Below are 19,980 nucleotides of genomic sequence, written 5' to 3'. Positions count from 1 at the left end.
TCTACTTACCAAGTTTCAACAGTATAGTTCTTATAGTTTCGGAGAAAAGTGGCTGTGACATACGGACGGACAGACAGACGGACAGACGGACAGACAGACAGACAGACATGACGAATCTATAAGGGTTCCGTTTTTTGCCATTTGGCTACGGAACCCTAAAAATGCGCCTTTTGCCCAGAGATAAGACGTACCTAGATCGATTTTTCGCCCGAAAACCTCCATACTCGTTCGTGCCGTTTCCGAGATCCTTTACACCAGGGCTCTCCAAACTCCGGCCCGCCATTCCAATCCGGCCCGCGGGAGCCAGGCTCCAGATGTTCAGTCCTAACAGCAGCAACCAGATACAACCCCCCCAAGCCTCCCCCCGCGCCCACGGTGGCCCACGCGAAAATTCTACGGCGCAATATGGCCCTCAGGTAAAAAAGTTTGGAGACCCCTGCTTTACACTGAAGGATATTAAGTCTATAATTCTTTTATTACGCTTTTATACCGTACCATCATCATCGTCCACAGATAACTGCCAATTCATAATCCTTATTGCAAATACATAAGGTCTACCAATGGTCAATTACAAGTGTTACAGCTTATAATACATACAAAGTATTATTCACAATATATTTCCCTATGACTCTGTGCTCTGGTTTATAAATGATGCTAGGTGCTTTAAAACTTAAAGGTCACAACTAGTTTTAAATGTTAAAAAGAATTTGTACCCTACGTCTGTCTTTTTAAGACATTAATAACATCGAGTTTAATTTTGAATTGGAACTTTTATTAATTATTCCATTTCAGAGAAAATCCGCGTTCAGGAAAGAACCTCAGGCGACATAGTTAACCATTCCTAACCCTTATTAAAAGGTTATAAGGTCGAATATTGGCCAGTTTGAACAGTGTCATTGTTTAAACATCTTATGGCTTAGTACAGATCCAAAAGTTTCACATTATTATGTTAGTCTGTGTCCGTGCTTCGTCATTATAAGTATTACGAGTCAAGTCTCAAACCTTAAAGAAGTTTGGTCTTTATCTTGGGCATCGATTTGTGTTTTACAAGGATTTTTATGTAAGAGTGAAACAAGAGAAGCGAATAGTTTGACCTACACAGCTAATAAGGAAATAACTACAATAATTGTAACCAGGAATCAATTTAGAATGCCCCAAAATACAACAGCAACAGGAAACAATACAATTTTCCTAGTCAATTTGACACGACCCTTTACCGCGTTTGAATACGTATATGTGACAGCGCTGATTCTCTTCATCTTATGCGTTTTGCTATGCATCTTTAGCTGTGCTTTTGGCGTCGTATCCTGGATTCTGATACCGAGATGGAGAAAGTTCCAAAACTACGTGTTTTTGAACGTGTTCGCCGTGTGTGCGATCACTATGACGAGTTATTTCGTCGTTAGTAACATATATCCGCGCACAGAAACACATTGCATGGTGATTATATTCTTCTTCGTGCTATCTAGGATAGTAATGTGCCATTGGTTCCTGGTGGCAACCGTTATGTTTTACATGGACATTGTGAAAGTGTTCAAAAGTACTTTTAAACGGAGATATTTGTTGGTGAATCTGTACTGTTGGTTTGTGCCCGTGATAGAAGTGGCTGTCCTATTTTCTGTCTCGATTCCTTTGAAAATTGATTCGGAGAATGTTGAAACTTTCACATGTATCGTTTTGATTTTGTGTTTAATGGTGAATGCTTCAGTGTATGTGCGAGTTTTGTATACATTAATAAGCTTAGCTGTGCGGAATATAGGATACAAGAAAGATGTTTGTCATAAGATTATTCTTTGTACGGCAGCATGTATTACTTCAGGGTTTTCGACGTTTTTGCCGGTTGTTGTGGCAGAGATAGTGTATAAAGATAACTACGTGGTGATCAATTCTATATGTATCTTTACGTTGTTGAATATCATTGCTGTAGTAATGTTCTTTTTGTCAATGAAAGTGCACAGAGCGGCGTGGAAGGAGTACTGGCGCCGGCGCAAGTCGGTGACCAGTCTTGTGGATGAGATAGATTTATAATCGGGACTTGCCAGCCACTATTTTACAGGCCGTAAACCGTAATCGGGGAATATCATTTAAGAGGAAAATAGATATAATCACGAAAATAATATACCTGTTTACAATGCGGTACTTAATCGAAGTTTTAGTTTAAATATCTCTACTATCTCTAGTCGCTGTATTCTTTTGTCTGTTTGTGATACAGTCTTTAAATTTACTTGTTTAATATAAGAAATGATGTAATATTTAATAATAAGAAATAAAGCTATTATTAATAACAATATAACAAAAAGTGTATAAAGTTTTATAAATGATATTGTATGTTATAAATAAAACATATTTGTATTTGCATGGCTTCTGTCTGTATTAGCAAATAAAAAACGGATTACTGATCACTGTAAAGTAGGCACTCTTTAATTCAACTCCAATTAATATTAATTTTATTTTAAGCAACTTGAAAAGTTAAGTAGTTTCAGAAGTGATTATTTGCATTTGAATAAAAATATCACACAATGAAATTATGTTTTATTTGGTTAAATTAATTTTCAATACTATACATATACCTAACTAATATTTACTGCAACCGTTAATGCGAGAGGGTAATGCAGGTGCTGGGCATCCCTGCGTTTCCTCAATTCCGTCCGAGGCGGTGCAATGTCTTACACCATAAATCGTCTGCAATAGACGCCAAGGCCAATGATGATATGATTCTTAGGTATAACTCGATTCGCACAAACAACAAACTGCGACAACCTTAACAGACGGATAAAGACAACCGTTCCTAAGGGTCGGTTGCACCAAACTGTTAGCCATCGTTAAAGAGTTCCCTAAATTTTGTTGTATGGAAAGTTTCATAGTAAACCGCCGCGGCGCGCCGAGTGACGATGATCACACTGATTTAAACTTTCACGATTTTTACACATTAAAGTCAGCATCTTCTAACCACGCGAGTTTTTTTGATAAACAAGACCAAGTGCGGGTAGTTCGAATAACTCGCGCAGTTAGAAGATGCCGATGTCAACTTTAGCCAGTCTTCTCCACGGGGGCAACGCCGTCCTCGAAACGTCGGAGGTGAATCTTAAAACTTAGATACGCGATTAAGTCCCGTTGTACAATTTAATGACGAAGATTCAAAAGAATTGTCGGTAATTCTTGACAGGAAATGAGTTCTGTGTCGGAATTTCGTGACAATTGTCGTGTTTCTTGTGACAATTGTCAGAAACTTCGCAAGAGAAATATCTGTTTTTCTCCCGATATAATAATGTTTTTTTAAATAATACAATGATGGTGGCAAACAGGAATACGGCCCGCCCGATGGTAAGCGGTAACCATAGCCCATGGACGCCTGTGACGTCAGCAACAGTGATGTTTTACAATTGTCGCACCTGTCACCGTGGTGAAATTGGGGCCAGTCTGTCAAGTGTGGATGGTGCAACTGGCACTAAGTACAGGTACCTGAGCTCGAGCTGGTCGTGTCGCAGCAGCTGGTGCAGCCAGGGCATGGCGCGGCGCGTGCCGTGCCGCTCCACCAGCTCCAGCAGCAGCGCGGGCTGCCGGCACAGCAGGCGGCCCAGGCGCAGCGCCTGGCTGCTCTGCTGCAGGCTCTCGAGGATCGAGGCCGGGGGCTTGCGCGCCGGCCCGAGTGGCTCCAGGGTCGTCAGCTGAAATGGAATATGGCGTTAGTAATGTCAGTCTGAAGAGTCTACTGTTTCTCGCATCAAAGGGCGAGTTGCACCAGCCGCAGTTAACAGACTGATCACGCACCATGAGATCTGTGGTGTTCTTGGGATATTAGCAGAAATATATAGACGAACAGCATTCAGGACAATATCTATTTATTGATTAACTACATTGACATATATTTAAATTGACAAGCCTTATGGCTTTCCAAATAGTTATGCGGCCGGAGGTCGCATACACTACAAGATCTACAAAATTTCCCATACAATAAAATTAAGCGAACGCTTTAGCGGTGACAGACGGTTTGGTGCAACCGATCCTAAGGGTGATATTCCACTTGTGCAATTTCTTTGTGTGCATTATGTCTTACCTTCTCATAAAGCAAGATGTGAGACGCAAATACAATTTGGACAAAGAAATTGGACAGGTGGAATACCACCCTAAGTAATTGCTATTGGTGTTTTTACCCCAGATTAGTATGCCAAAACACAAAATCCTATGGAAATAGCCGAAGTTACCTATACAGGCTGTCTTTATAGCTGTATAGAATTATACCTGACTGAGCAGCCGAGAGTTGTGTTCAGTAATAGGCAGCTTGGCGTTGCTGGCGGCTGCGAGGTGCGTCTCTAGCTGCAGTACAGCCGCTCGTTCAGCTTCTAGCCGTTCCGCTTCTGCGGCGCTGTTGCTCCATTCCACGCTGGGTTTACTGTAACAATACATTTAGGTTACAACTTGCAAGTAGTAAAGTTGCGAGAGAAAGAAAGCGAGGACGTTTTCTATCTTGTCTGAACTGATTTTTACGTCAATGTTCGTCATATCAAAATTTCATTTATTGTACCTAACTACAGATATAGTGCATAATTGTTTTCCATCGTATTTTCTCGGAAACGTCGGTATTTGTCATGCTAATTCAGTCAACCTCAGTACTTTTTGTACTGAGACTGACTGAAATAGCGAGACACGTTCGTTCGCTTCCGTGAAAATACGGTGGAAAACAAATTAAAAAAAAAATCTTATCCCCGAGTTAGACCGCTGAAGACGAAGACGGTATGCGGCGCCATATTTCTTAAGTACCTAACCGTATTCGTGAATTTTATTAGTATCAAACTATATCGCAGCAAGATCCATCCTCGCCTGTACATACAACGGCTGCTCGTGCACCAAGGCCGCAAAAATATGTGACACGCTCTTATGGCTTTAGATATTGTAAAGCCATAAAAGCGTGTCACTTATTTTTGCGGCCTTCAAAGAGTAACATATTATTGCAGGTGACTGTAGACCGTAGCAGCGTACTGACCTGGTGATGCAGGTCTCGATGAGCGCCCGCAGCGTGGGGTAGGTGGCGGCGGCGCGCTCGGCGAACCCGCCGGGGTTGTGCGCCGCCAGCATCACCAGCAGGATCCATCCTCGCCAGTATAGTGGCTGCTCGTACAGCAGCGTACTGACCTGGTGATGCAGGTCTCGATGAGCGCCCGCAGCGTGGGGTAGGTGGCGGCGGCGCGCTCGGCGAACCCGCCGGGGTTGTGCGCCGCCAGCATCACCAGCAGGATCCATCCTCGCCAGTATAGTGGCTGCTCGTACAGCAGCGTACTGACCTGGTGATGCAGGTCTCGATGAGCGCCCGCAGCGTGGGGTAGGTGGCGGCGGCGCGCTCGGCGAACCCGCCGGGGTTGTGCGCCGCCAGCATCACCAGCAGGATCCATCCTCGCCAGTATAGTGACGTGATGGCTAGCGGAGGAGCCGTGTACCTGCAAACAATGTTGTTTTATGAATAAATAATCAATCAATCAATCAATTATTAATATCATTTGCGGTTCAACGATACTTCAATTTCCCTTCACAATGCGCCATTTTAAAATATCTTACGCCGAAACGACTGATGATTTTGACCTGGAAACATAATTATCTAGTTCCAACATGGACGCCAGTTGTCCGACCCTGCGGCCGGCACAATTTTGGATTAGGATAAAAACTGGTTCAATGGTGGATAACTTGTTGAATAAAACGTTGATTTCTATAAAATGCACATTGTATTTCACTTTTCACATACTTTTTGCTATGAATAGACATTATAACTAATTTTACTGGTTTTGTATATAGAATTGCAATTTGCATGTGCAGCCATTTTTGGTAGAGAGAAAAACATAGATAATATATCTTTGACATAAACCTAGGCCGAGCTGTTTGAGGTATCAAAATAAACTATTTCGACAATGAATGGCAAATTACTCATAAATCTTATAATAATACATATAACGCTCAAACATCCCGCCCGCCAAGAACAGAATGTTCTTCTTACCGCCCGCCATGACATCACATCATACAGAAATAATAGAAGTACATACTTAACAAGGTTTAGGCATTGCACATTACTAAGTTAATAAACTAAAATTATTAACTAGAGTCAACATAACATCAATAGATAACTTTGAACTCTATCTAAAATTTTAAACAAAACAATACAAGTTAAAATGTTCACTAGTCTATAAGTAAGAGATCATGAACATATTTGATAACAATCTATAGAGATAGAGATCACAGGCTTAACTAAGGCAAGTTACATTTGTATGCTAAACACTTCTTAACATTCACTACTATACCCGTACAAAGTGAGTATCATCAATCATTAGGGGCTTTACCCTTTTATAACAACATAACATAAATGAAATTAAAGAAACATTTATAATTATACCTATTAGGCACAAATAGTACTCTTTCCTATCAGTTATTTTGAACAAGTACACTAGCATAGTTTTACATAACTAGTAGAATTTAAAGTATTAAATTATTAATAGGAACTTTAGTGACAGCCTTGTAGGAACTTCATTAAGTACCTAACATTATACAGTAACAGTATAAACCATATACATTCGCTGTACCATTGGGGTACCTACAACTAACATTACCACATTAATAACATACTCTTAGTCTTGCTCTGACTGGTAACAAGATAAGAGTACAGAAAATAAAACAATAACTAGATTACAAATAATACTAGTTAGCAACAGGCAACACTATTAACTTGGAAACAGGTCTCACAAGTGTGGAATGTTTACATTTTAAGGTAACGACTCTAGTGACATTATCTGGACCAGGGTGCTTTTCTTGTACTAACCCGTATAACCACTTCGAGGGGGGGAGATCATCCTCCTTAACTAACACTACATCACCTACCTGTGGCTCCGGGGTGACCTTAGTCCATTTGTACCTCTGATAGAGCGTCGTTAGGTACTCCTGAGACCATTTTCGCCAGAACTGCTGCATGAGCTTCTGGGTGAGCTGCCATCTATGTAACGGGCTGATCTGAGAATCTTCATAGTTGCGATCTGGAGCAGTTACCAGAGCTTCGCCAACTAGAAAGTGACCTGGGGTGAGTGGACTCGTGTCCACTTCACTTGACGGCAGCTGGTACATGGGCCTACTGTTTAGGCAAGCCTCAACCTGGACCAAAACCGTTGATAATTCCTCGAACGTGAGAGTGGTGCCATCTAGGACTCGTTTCAAATGGTATTTAGTAGAAGCGACACCCGCCTCCCAGAGTCCGCCGAAATTAGGAGCACGGGGTGGAATAAAATGCCATTCGGTACCTTCATTCGCTAAGGCCTCGGCGACCTCTTTCATGACAGAAGACTCGCCCTGCTGGAAGAGGACTCGCAGTTCCTTGGATGCACCGAAAAAGTTGGAGCCGTTGTCGCTCCAAATCTCCTTACAGGGTCCCCGACGTGCGACGAACCGTCTGTAAGCTGCTAGAAACCCTTCAGTGGTAAGTGAACTTACTGCCTCCAGGTGGATACAACGTGTTACCATACATACAAACAGTGCTATGTAACCTTTATAGCTTTTACATCCTCTACCTTTGGATATTCTAATATTTATAGGGCCTGCATAGTCGCACCCGGTGCGGTGGAACGCACGAGCAACAGTCACCCTTGTACTAGGTAAATCAGCCATGAAAGGTTGATTTTTGGTGGCTTTGTACTTAATGCATCTCACGCATTTACTTAGAATATGCCTAATCAAGCTTTTGGCACTGATAATTAGAAACTTGGATCTTACATAATTTAAGGTGAGTTGGGGCCCTCCATGGAGAGTCCTTGTGTGAGCGTCACTCACAATCAACTTCGATAAGTGATGGTCATGAGGCATTATTATAGGGTGTTTAACATTATAAGAATGATCGCTATGCTCAATCCTACCTCGAGTTCTCATAATGCCATCCTCGTCCAGGAAGGGACACAGTGATACTATAATGCTTCTCCGGGGGATTGGATTAGAATTATTCAAGTTAGTTAACTCCCGAGAGAAAGCTGAGGATTGACTTGCTTTGATACCTACGTTTAAGGCATTATCGAGCTCCCTTGCGGTCAGATAGGATGGAAACGATTGTCCTTTCAGTTTTCTACAAAACCTGAGACAGTAAGCTACTACCCTTACCGTCTTGGATAAAGATGAGTATTTCGTCCAAACACTCAACTCTTCGGATAGCTGATCAGAGGATAAAACAGTACATACATTTACTTTCATGGGCTTGGCTTCAAGCTCAGTGGATACAGTTTCGGATGTTGGATGCTGGTAGTTGGGGTCTTGTAGCCATGCTGGACCCTGGACCCACAACTCGAATTGGATAAAATCGGCTGGTGACATTCCTCGACTTGCACAGTCTGCCGGGTTGCTGGTGGATTCTACATGCGCCCACTGATCATGGTTTAGTATGGATAGAATATCAGTGACGCGGTTGGCAACAAACGTTGTCCAGCGGTTCGGCTCCCCTTGAAGCCAAGCAAGGACTATAGTCGAGTCTGTCCAAGCCCTGCAACGACTGACTGGGATGGATAGAATAGCGGATACTTCTCCCAGCAGTTTGGATAAAAGAACTGCCCCGGACAGTTCAAGTCGGGGTATGGATAATTGGCGGATTGGAGAAACCTTCGTCCTGGCTGCGACTAAATGGACAGTGACATTACCTTCATGATCCACTACACGAAGGTATACGACTGCTGCATAAGCGTCGTTGGATGCGTCGCAATAGCCATGTAGCTGGATATCACTCGCGTCCTGCCGGACACCGACCCATCTTGGCAAGACGAAGCTGTTGAGAACCGGCAGCTGCTCCCGGAACTCGTTCCACTCCGTCAGCAAGTTGGAAGTTACTTCCTGGTCCCACGAGTGACTTGTGTTCTTCCTGACAGGATCCAGCCCAAAGCGGTATTTTGTGCTATCAGGGTAGACTTCGGATCCCGTACAATACCATCCGTCAGGGTCTGTCCATACACCTCAGCACCCAGCAACATGTCCACATGGCCTGGAGTCTCATATCCTGGATCTGCCATCTTTAATTTCTTCAATTGTGGCCAATCATGAATCTCAACTTTCTGTGAAGGAATGGGATTAGTAACCTGACTTACCACATATGCCTGAACAACACAACTAAAAGAGCCACAAGTGGATTGTATTACGAATTGAACCTTGTGCTTAATTGCTGTTGGCAATGGGACTTTCTCCCCGCCCAGTCCTGATGGATCAACACTACCATTTACAGGTATCTTGTGTAACTGAAGTAACTGAACAGTATGCTCAGTCACAAATGATATTTGTGAACCCTGGTCAAGAAATGCCCTAAGTGTATGACAATTGCCCTTATTTTCTACCTTAACTAATGCCGTAGTTAACATTACCTCACTATTGGAAGTATTGGATATACACGAACCCTCAGTAGCATGCGCTACAATGTTACTAGGTACAGGTTCCTTCTGCTCTGGCTTCTCATGGATAGCTTCACGCTGTTTGGTGTGGATCTTTTCCCCTTCACTGACTCGACTTGGTTGCACTGAAGGTGGTTGCTCGCTGTCCAGATGCAGCAGGGAATGGTGACGACGGCCACAACGCTTACATGATGTGTCGCGCTTGCACTGTACTGCAGAGTGCTTTGCTCCAAAGCAGTTGAAGCACAACGCCTTGTTTTTGACAAAGTCCCGCCGTTGTTGTACCGAGTCCTGGCTAAACCGCTTACATTGATACAACAAGTGAGCCTCTGCACAGCATGGACAGGATACTGATGACGCCGTTGTAGTAACACTGAACACTTTAGGACGCTCTGTTTCTTTGGATCTTGTTTCTCTCTTGTTACTTGGCTCTAGGAACTCTAATGCTCTGAATCTGGAGTCCAGGAACGTTGAAAATTCACTAAAAGTTGGTAGTGAATCTGAGTTATCACTGATCTTGTGTTCCCATTCTTTCCGGGATTCCTGATCAAGCTTCTGTATGATCAGGTGGATAATGATGAGATCCCAGGTTGAAACGTCAACATTCATGTTGGTGAGAGCACTTAAACATTCATTTGTTGTGTCTAATAACTGCTTGACTCCATAAGAAGATGCAGTGGATAAGGTCTTTTGGCTTATTAATCGGTTGAGTATGCATGATGAGATATAGCGTGTGTTGCTGTACCTTTTCTTTAATAAAGCCCAACATTGCTCATAATTAGCATCAGTTATAGGTGTGTGTCGGATCAATTGCTCTGCCTCACCTGTCAGGTGACCTTTCAAATAATGGAGCTTCTGCACATTCGAATAAGTCATGAAAGGTAGGCCACTCTGCATACTTGCCAGAAAACACTGGGATAACAATTCTTGGTAGCTTCACTGCACTGGATACGTTGGATACATTGGATTCATTTTGCATATTGTGTGAGTGAGCTGTGGATATTGTTGGCAAGCTTGCTTGAGGGTTGATTTTGTCCAAAGCCTCTTTTAACTGACATTTATATTCGATGTATTTTTCTTCGACTCTATCATAAGTTTCAGCTGTGAAGTAGGTATTGTTAGGATCCTCGGATTCTAACACAATAGCCTGATGATTGTTCTCGAAGCATTTCCAATAGCCTTCTAACAGTTCTAACCTTGTTTCTAAGTATGTAATTGTAATCCGCGACTTGGGTGATTTTTTGAGGTTAGAAGCGGCTTTATCAATCTTCTCTTCTGTATTTTTCTGTAATTTTATGTATGAGTCGACTTCCATCTTGATATTGGTGATGAATTTTCACTGATTTCAATTGTTTCATAAACATCCGGTTTCGTTTGGACCAAATATCCGACCCTGCGGCCGGCACAATTTTGGATTAGGATAAAAACTGGTTCAATGGTGGATAACTTGTTGAATAAAACGTTGATTTCTATAAAATGCACATTGTATTTCACTTTTCACATACTTTTTGCTATGAATAGACATTATAACTAATTTTACTGGTTTTGTATATAGAATTGCAATTTGCATGTGCAGCCATTTTTGGTAGAGAGAAAAACATAGATAATATATCTTTGACATAAACCTAGGCCGAGCTGTTTGAGGTATCAAAATAAACTATTTCGACAATGAATGGCAAATTACTCATAAATCTTATAATAATACATATAACGCTCAAACACCAGTAATAGGGAATGTTTTTGAGTGGTAGACCTTTCGTTCCTTCAAATTAGGTTTATTTTAGCGTAAGTGTAAGACGAACTAGCTCAGAATGAACAATATCGATCTTACCTCTCTATAATATGATTTACTTTAGCGCGTCTTCGATGGTATTTATTCAGTGGTGGTTTTGTAACGGGATATACGGGATTCGTAGTCAGATAGTTTTTTCTAATAGCAAAGCGTCGTCGGGTTGTAAACCTCCTATCTTTGAAATAAGGTTCGCTTTAGTTTTTTAGTATGTATTTACCCAGGTGGTAAAGTGATGTTGTCAGGCGGGGTGAACTGGCACAGTTGGAACACGTAATCGGCCAGTTCCAACTTGTCCACGGGTAGGGGAGTGTCGTCCGGTGGTAGGGCGCAGGCGCGACGGACTAGTTGTTCAACCAGTTCAAATGTAGATCTTATGTGTTTGAGATAAAGGGTATATTTACCCTGGTGGTAGTGTGATGTTGTCAGGCGGGGTGAACTGGCACAGTTGGAACACGTAGTCGGCCAGTTCCAACTTGTCCACGGGTAGGGGAGTGTCGTCCGGTGGTAGGGCGCAGGCGCGACGGACTAGTTGTTCCACCAGCTCGAATGTAGACCTTATGTGTTTGAGATAAGGGGTATATTTACCCTGGTGGTAGCGTGATGTTGTCAGGCGGGGTGAACTGGCACAGTTGGAACACGTAGTCGGCCAGTTCCAACTTGTCCACGGGTAGGGGAGTGTCGTCCGGTGGTAGGGCGCAGGCGCGGCGAACTAGTTGTTCAACCAGTTCAAATGTAGATCTTATGTGTTTGAGATAAAGGGTATATTTACCCTGGTGGTAGTGTGATGTTGTCAGGCGGGGTGAACTGGCACAGTTGGAACACGTAATCGGCCAGTTCCAACTTGTCCACGGGTAGGGGAGTGTCGTCCGGTGGTAGGGCGCAGGCGCGGCGAACTAGTTGTTCAACCAGTTCAAATGTAGATCTTATGTGTTTGAGATAAAGGGTATATTTACCCTGGTGGTAGTGTGATGTTGTCAGGCGGGGTGAACTGGCACAGTTGGAACACGTAATCGGCCAGTTCCAACTTGTCCACGGGTAGGGGAGTGTCGTCCGGTGGTAGGGCGCAGGCGCGGCGAACTAGTTGTTCAACCAGTTCAAATGTAGATCTTATGTGTTTGAGATAAAGGGTATATTTACCCTGGTGGTAGTGTGATGTTGTCAGGCGGGGTGAACTGGCACAGTTGGAACACGTAATCGGCCAGTTCCAACTTGTCCACGGGTAGGGGAGTGTCGTCCGGTGGTAGGGCGCAGGCGCGGCGAACTAGTTGTTCAACCAGTTCAAATGTAGATCTTATGTGTTTGAGATAAAGGGTATATTTACCCTGGTGGTAGTGTGATGTTGTCGGGCGGGGTGAACTGGCACAGTTGGAACACGTAGTCGGCCAGTTCCAACTTGTCCACGGGTAGGGGAGTGTCGTCCGGTGGTAGGGCGCAGGCGCGACGGACTAGTTGTTCAACCAGTTCGAATGTTTCGGCAGGCCCTACTGGGATCTCCTGTATATAACAATACGAATATTAGTTTCTAGTCACAGATAAGAGTTTTATATCTTCGAGGCTATATTCCCTGTTTGCCAAAGCATCCAAAAAATCTTCGTTAGAAATATCAATCCACACTAAACACGAGCATACATGTCAGTGTTTTCCAATCTATTTAATGACGCGAATGTAACTGTTTTATTTTATACTTAGGCTTCGTCTAATTTCGCGACCCTCTAACGTTTCACAACCCACAGATTGATAAACACTGATTTGTGCAAGTGGATGTACAACACATACGAATATGTACAAGTTAGGTTAAGTGGTTTGAAAGTACACAGTTAGATTAAACTTTTTAGATAATTTAGACGACAACGGTTTCACTCACTTGAATTTTTAGTCGCTACTGGCGACATGTTCCGGACCCTTCGGGGGTCCTTCTTCAGGCTCGAGTGCTCGCAGCGACTGCAATAAGGACCCCCGAAACATGTCGCCAATAGCGACTAAAGATTCAAGTGAGTGAAACCGTTGTCGTCTATACAGTTTAAAATATGTCTCACGAAAGTTTAATATCGATTACAGTTAGATTAGTTAAGCTTTGGATTCCTCCGAAAACGGTGCCGTCATATGACGGCCGTCATATAGCGGCAGCAAAAGACGGCCGTCTTTACGGTGGCGACATGTGGAAAGTACCACGGCGTCATAACACACCGTCATCCACCAAGGTCAAAGCGGCAAATTTGAAAAATGTAGGCGCGATGGGATAACGTCCCATAGAAAATTTGAATTTCGCGCCTTTTCCTACTGACAAGATTTGCTTGATCATCTATAATTTACTTGGAGGATGAAATATCATCAGAAGAGGAAAATAATCGTAGTACGGAATCATTTATTCAAATCTCGTGTCATTTATTCAAAATGGCGTCACCGCTATCTAATAAAACGTTCACGAAACTATCGACAAGGTCATGACGGCCGTCATCTTACGTTACGTCGACAATCAACGTAACGTAACGCCGTCTAGGAAACCGCGCCATCTTGTTTACATAGACAACGTTCTAGTGACGTCAGTCAACGCTATATAGCGGCCGTAATATGACGGCACCGTTTTCGGAGGAATCCAAAGCTTAACAAGGTGTGACCTTGGCGAGGCCGATGAAGATGACGCGCAGCAGGGTGTTCTGTGGCAGCGGCGTTTCGCAGCAGAGTCGGTAGGTGAGCGCTCGCTCGGATTCCGGTGGCCAGTTGTCTGGCTTGCTGTACGTGTCCGCTGGCTCCACGAACATTATCTGACAACAAATGAATCATTATCCAATCGTTAGACTCTTAGACTTGCTTGAGTTGGTCCTGTCTCGATCAGGAGCGCCGACACCGAAATCAGCACTCTCAGTTCTTGAAGATTAAATAGAAATACGAATACGTGGCTATAATCATAAAATGCTACTGAACAACATAGTAATGGAGCTTCTGGTTTTATGTTGTAACTACTATTAACCTTATAACCACCGTAGTCTGATATACATATACACCGTGTTTTTTTTTTATTTCCGTTAATTTCAAGGGGGCATTCCTGAGCTTAAATTAAGTAACTTTCTCAAAGACACCGATATTCTAATTAACTCCATTTCGGAGATAATCAATAATTTATTTTTTTCCTATAAGGCCTCTACAAGCGTGTACACTTGCCTTAGGGCCGGTTTACATATTGATTAGTGTTTAGAATGAGTTCATACATTTGCTACTACATAAACTTAAGTACAATCTCGGTCGATCGATGTTCGAAATGACATTGATATGTCACAGATTTCAATTGTTTGGTTGAGTTAAATGTAAAGCCCGTGTTACAACAACGCCATATGCTAAATGTAGCATAAATGTAGCAAAAAAATAAGTTTAAAAACTAATTAAATGTAATTAGTTTTTAAGCTTTTTTTTTTTTTTGTAAAAAAAGAAAAAAAAAATTTTTTTTTTAATTAACTATGCCGTTTAGTTCTCTTAAACGTACTTAATCATACCCCGAAGTTAACGGAATTCAATAAAAACACGGTGTATATAGGTAATACATACAACATCCAGCCCATTTCGCCGCAGAATGAAGTAAGACAAAACTTCATGTAACTTCGTATGAAAAATTCTAAGCGGTTAAAATGTTTACTACACACACTAAACTTGTTTCAATGAGAATGAAACCTCTTGATTCGATTGAGAATGATAGCTTAAAATCGTATATTCTCGTATTCTAACTTACTTTATTGAGTGCTAGCTGGAAGTCATGCCGTTGCGGACGGTACATCGCCGCGGCCGTGCCGAGCAACCATCCTAGCGCGCAGCACTGGATCACGCACAGTTGCTGACGGTACTCGGGGATGTTTGTATCCTACCTTATTGAGTGCTAGCTGGAAGTCGTGCCGTTGCGGACGGTACACCGCCGCGGCCGTGTCGAGCAACCAGCCTAGTTCGCAGCACTCGATCACGCACAGTTGCTGACGGTACTCGGGGATGTTTGTATCCTACCTTATTGAGTGCTAGCTGGAAATCATGCCGTTGCGGACGGTACACCGCCGCGGCCGTGTCGAGCAACCATCCTAGCGCGCAGCACTGGATCACGCACAGTTGCTGACGGTACTCGGGGATGTGTTTGCTGTGCGACGCTGTCACTAGGCACAGACAGCAGAACAGATCGGCGATAGAGTTGAACGCGCGCTCACGGATCTGCAAATAAATACTAATATTAGAATTCCACATCTTGAAACTTATTTTTTTTCTACTCAATCAATTCATCAAAAACACATAAGTTAAGCCAAAGCTTTGCGAGATGTGAAATTTTTTCTGTGTATATATTTATGTTTTCTGCTACAATATGATGTTTTCCTAACTAGTTACTTTGCTCATACTGTTATTAATGTCGCTCCCGGCATAGTTCGGGCAAAACGCTACTCCTAGCGCTATCGGTTCTTTGTCTCCCCCTAAAAACTCCGGGCGGTAAGCTCTCGGACAGAGGTAGCAGCCAGGGGCCCATTTCTCGAAAGGTATTAGACTAATATTATTTGTCCACGAACTGTCAAGTCGTATGGGTTACCATGGCAACACACTAATAATATTAGACTAATACCGTTCGAAAATAGGCCCCAGGTTCAGTCTCATGCTGTTATTTGTACAGCACTGGTACTCGCTGCCCTCTCAGCCCACAGCGGCAAAGTATTAACCGTGTATTAATACATTGTGTATTAAAGGTGGTAAATAAGACTTTACGAACGAGTGTGAATTGAAGCTCGATGCTGAAGGCGAGGATTTAATTGACACGAGTTCGTAATTCCTGTACCGCCCGGGGCATACACAATGTTTTTCATTCATTCATTAAGGAAAAAAGGGAAATAAAATAAATAAAAATCCTGCCTAGTTTCGTACGTATACGTTACAGCCCTAGGTCGAAATTTAGGATTTATGAAGCGCGTCGCCTAGTGATACTGATACTAGGGGTAACTCCAGCCAGCAGATCCTGCAGCAAGGACTAGGAAGAGGAGACTACAGGGGGAGGCGTAGTTGAGGCAAATAGCCCTGTAAGCTCGTATGACTGCTGATTCAACCTAAGCGGCATCGAGTCAGCGGAGGTGTCAGCGTCACCTCACACCGGCTAAGCCTCAAACGCGAAATCAGACTTACGGAGCGTGTCGCCTACGTGTAATAACACCTTATATGAGCGCATTTTTTTTTTTTTTTTTTATAATTCAGTGTGTGTTTTATAGTCAATAGTCAAAATATACTTTATTCATGTAGGCCTAGCAACAAGCACTTATGAATCGTAACATACTTATAAATTATCTTAAGCTAATTATCAGAGCAATTTATTGATGTTATTATTCCATAAGAATATTGGATTATTATACAAATCAAATTAAACACAAATTAAATTATAGTTCTGTTATTAGTATGTTCTTTTTGTTTTCTTCGGTTGTTGTTTAGTATGTATAGATTTCTGTGTACCTTACTCTTTTTATGTCTATTTTTTGTGTCGTTGGCGTATGTGTCGTCTCATAGTTTCAAGTCAGGTCCCCACTGAAAACCAGCGCCACGGATTGCCGCGGCATTATGCTGAGTGGGGGTCCTATTTTAGCGTCCAATGTTTTTTTTTATGCCTGTATGTTTTCATTTCAATTATGTAATATGTTGTGGCGTTAAATAAATGTATTTTCTTTCTTCTTTTTTTTTTATGTGATACCTCGGCGGGCGGCTCGTGCGGCGGCGGCGTGGCGAGCGCGCGGGCGAGCGGCACGAGCGCCTGCGCGTCGGCCCGCGCCGCGCGCACGCACTCCCGGGACAGCGCGCGCAGCGGCCGCAGGTAGTCCTCCTGCCGCAGCACCAGCTCCTACACGAGACAATCGTTACTGCTTCACACACACGACACTAAAATAAAGACAATAGGCTACATGACTAATTTTTAGGGTTCCGTAGCCAAATGGCAAAAAACGGAACCCTTATAGATTCGTCATGTCTGTCTGTCTGTCTGTCTGTCTGTCTGTCTGTCCGTCTGTCCGTCTGTCCGTCTGTCCGTCTGTCTGTCCGTCCGTATGTCACAGCCACTTTTCTCCGAAACTATAAGAACTATACTGTTGAAACTTGGTAAGTAGATGTATTCTGTGAACCGCATTAAGATTTTCACACAAAAATAGAAAAAAAACAATAAATTTTTGGGGTTCCCCATACTTCGAACTGAAACTCAAAATTTTTTTTTTCATCAAACCCATACGTGTGGAGTATCTATGGATAGGTCTTCAAAAATGATATTGAGGTTTCTAATATCATTTTTTTCTAAACTGAATAGTTTGCGCGAGAGACACTTCCAAAGTGGTAAAATGTGTGTCCCCCCCCCCTGTAACTTCTAAAATAAGAGAATGATAAAACTAAAAAAAATATATGATGTACATTACCATGTAAACTTCCACCGAAAATTGGTTTGAACGAGATCTAGTAAGTAGTTTTTTTTTTATACGTCTTAAATCGCCTAAATACGGAACCCTTCATGGGCGAGTCCGACTCGCACTTGGCCGCTTTTTATTTATGGTATCAATCGATCGGGTTTGTTTTTAGGATCAAATGTCTATATGGGACCCATTGCATTAAAGTAACACAAAAGTCAGAAATTGTAGTCAAAGTCCGACAGTCGCACTTCACTCGCGAAACGCCCTATACGAAACGGCCAGAGGCCGTGACGTCATCGCCCATCTTGTAGTATGGACAAAACGAGAAAATTGCGTTTTTGTCGGTGAAATATTGCGTTTATGTATATAGTTGCTGTACAATATTTTTTTGGATGAAATGTAAGGAATCGAATGGTACCCTTACTTTTATCGTTTTTGGAAGTTAAAAAAAACTTAAATTTTGAAACTTTCAGGTCCTGTAATTTTGTAATTTTTCAATATTTTATTTTAATATCCACATTATTGTGATAAATTGCTCGTTTGCTATCTATTTTACTAGATTTTGTTATAAAATTCAACATGTGTCATCATCCCTATTTAGGCATCGTTCTACACCTACGGTCTATTGACCCAAATGGTGATGTCAAAGGCGAGACCTAGACTAGCGAGAACTTGCATGCGATTTAAGTTACATTGCCGACTATACTAAGGGCGACTGTGTTCAAAATTTGATCAGATACCTCACTGTAATGAAATATTGTGTGTGTGTATGTGTGTATAGAGTACCTGATACGTGTCCGCCATGGCGGCGGGCACGGCTTGCGGCTGCGCTTGTATGAGCGCGGCCAGCACCGCCGTGTTGTTGGGGGAGCGCACGTTGGAAAGCTCGTTGTGTGTGTAGTACGGGGGTTTTGTGTGTGTGTGTGTGTGTGTGTATACAGTACCTGGTACGTGTCCGCCATGGCGGCGGGCACAGCTTGAGGTTGCGCTTGCATGAGCGCGGCCAGCACCGTCATGTTGTTGGGGGAGCGCACGTTGGACAGCTCGTTGTGTGTGTAGTACGGGGGTTTTGTGTGTGTGTGTGTGTGTGTGTGTATACAGTACCTGGTACGTGTCCGCCATGGCGGCGGGCACAGCTTGAGGTTGCGCTTGCATGAGCGCGGCCAGCACCGTCATGTTGTTGGGGGAGCGCACGTTGGACAGCTCGTTGTGTGTGTAGTACGGGGGTTTTGTGTGTGTGTGTGTGTGTGTGTGTATACAGTACCTGGTACGTGTCCGCCATGGCGGCGGGCACAGCTTGAGGTTGCGCTTGCATGAGCGCGGCCAGCACCGTCATGTTGTTGGGGGAGCGCACGTTGGACAGCTCGTTGTGTGTGTAGTACGGGGGTTTTGTGTGTGTGTGTGTGTGTGTGTGTGTGTGTATACAGTACCTGATACGTGTCCGCCATGGCGGCGGGCACGGCTTGCGGCTGCGCTTGTATGAGCGCGGCCAGCACCGCCATGTTGTTGGGGGAGCGCACGTTGGACAGCTCGTTGTAGATGGTGTGAGTGACCACGCTGCGGAGTAGTGCTGGGCTGTCGGACACCATCTCCCTGGGGACAAGAATACACTTGTGAAAGTAAAGTAAATGCATTTACATTGCTTTAGTATGGACGTTTTCTTTGTATAGCACTGAAATAAAGTTGTACTGGCGCGGTCGGTAGGATTAGAAGCTATGTTATTTTAAAGCATTTGCGCAATATATTGTACGTACCTAATCGAATGCATCCAAAAGAATACCATTTATGACGATAGCGTAGCTGGTGGACTATATAAGAAATGCCAAAATGCTTTACATCATTTTGGAAATGAGCTGATACTCTTTCAACTGCCGGCACTTAATAAATAATAGTACTAGGTACAGAAGATTCACTCTCTAACAAAACGCGTCTATTACGACAGATATGACCGCCAGGTGGCGCAAGCGCGAGCAGGCGTTCGTTTCGTAGCGGTGCGCGGCAACTACTATGGCTAGACACCAACATTGGTGTGGGCCGCATGTACTTGTAGGTCACAGACAAGACATCTTCTAGACTGAGCATAGTAACGCTACCCCCTCTGCCACTTATACCGTAGTTTTACTTCATCTTCGAGTCAATCCCGTGCCGTGATTGTTCCGTGTCTTTGAACGGACCAATCACGGCACGGGATTCGCTCACCTCGTCCCCCCCGCACCCCCGTATTTTTGGCAGCATCGGTTTCATGAAATAATTGCTCTAAACTCAGTCTAGAGGATTCTATGTTGTAGGTACTTGTAGCGACGCGACGAAATCGCGGAGTGAGCCACACCTGCTGCGGGATCAATTTCTATCAAACATAGTAGCTAGTTCCTTTACTTTTGCGTTCCACACGTGTGAACGGGTA

General features: G+C 43.3%; 1 protein-coding gene across 1 annotated transcript in view; it reads right to left on the bottom strand.

The window, feature by feature from the left end:
* Window positions 1-19,980, bottom strand: part of LOC134656108 (integrator complex subunit 1) — a 56,459-nt gene that overhangs the window by 27,465 nt on the left and 9,014 nt on the right. Inside the window, exons 8-21 of the mRNA XM_063511627.1 lie at window positions 19,007-19,169; window positions 18,363-18,884; window positions 16,877-17,023; window positions 15,172-15,369; window positions 14,906-15,034; window positions 13,800-13,946; window positions 12,503-12,675; window positions 12,135-12,287; window positions 12,023-12,074; window positions 11,583-11,890; window positions 5,283-5,435; window positions 4,985-5,242; window positions 4,243-4,393; window positions 3,463-3,668 (exon numbers count right to left, since the gene is read on the bottom strand). Coding sequence (XP_063367697.1) covers window positions 3,463-3,668; window positions 4,243-4,393; window positions 4,985-5,242; window positions 5,283-5,435; window positions 11,583-11,890; window positions 12,023-12,074; window positions 12,135-12,287; window positions 12,503-12,675; window positions 13,800-13,946; window positions 14,906-15,034; window positions 15,172-15,369; window positions 16,877-17,023; window positions 18,363-18,884; window positions 19,007-19,169 — 2,760 coding nt within the window. The remainder of the gene's footprint in view (window positions 1-3,462; window positions 3,669-4,242; window positions 4,394-4,984; window positions 5,243-5,282; window positions 5,436-11,582; window positions 11,891-12,022; window positions 12,075-12,134; window positions 12,288-12,502; window positions 12,676-13,799; window positions 13,947-14,905; window positions 15,035-15,171; window positions 15,370-16,876; window positions 17,024-18,362; window positions 18,885-19,006; window positions 19,170-19,980) is intronic.

The sequence above is a fragment of the Cydia amplana genome, chromosome 17, assembly GCF_948474715.1.
Source record: "Cydia amplana chromosome 17, ilCydAmpl1.1, whole genome shotgun sequence".
In the NCBI taxonomy this organism is placed as follows: Eukaryota; Metazoa; Arthropoda; class Insecta; order Lepidoptera; family Tortricidae; genus Cydia; species Cydia amplana.
This window is presented reverse-complemented; position numbering and strand designations above follow the sequence as displayed.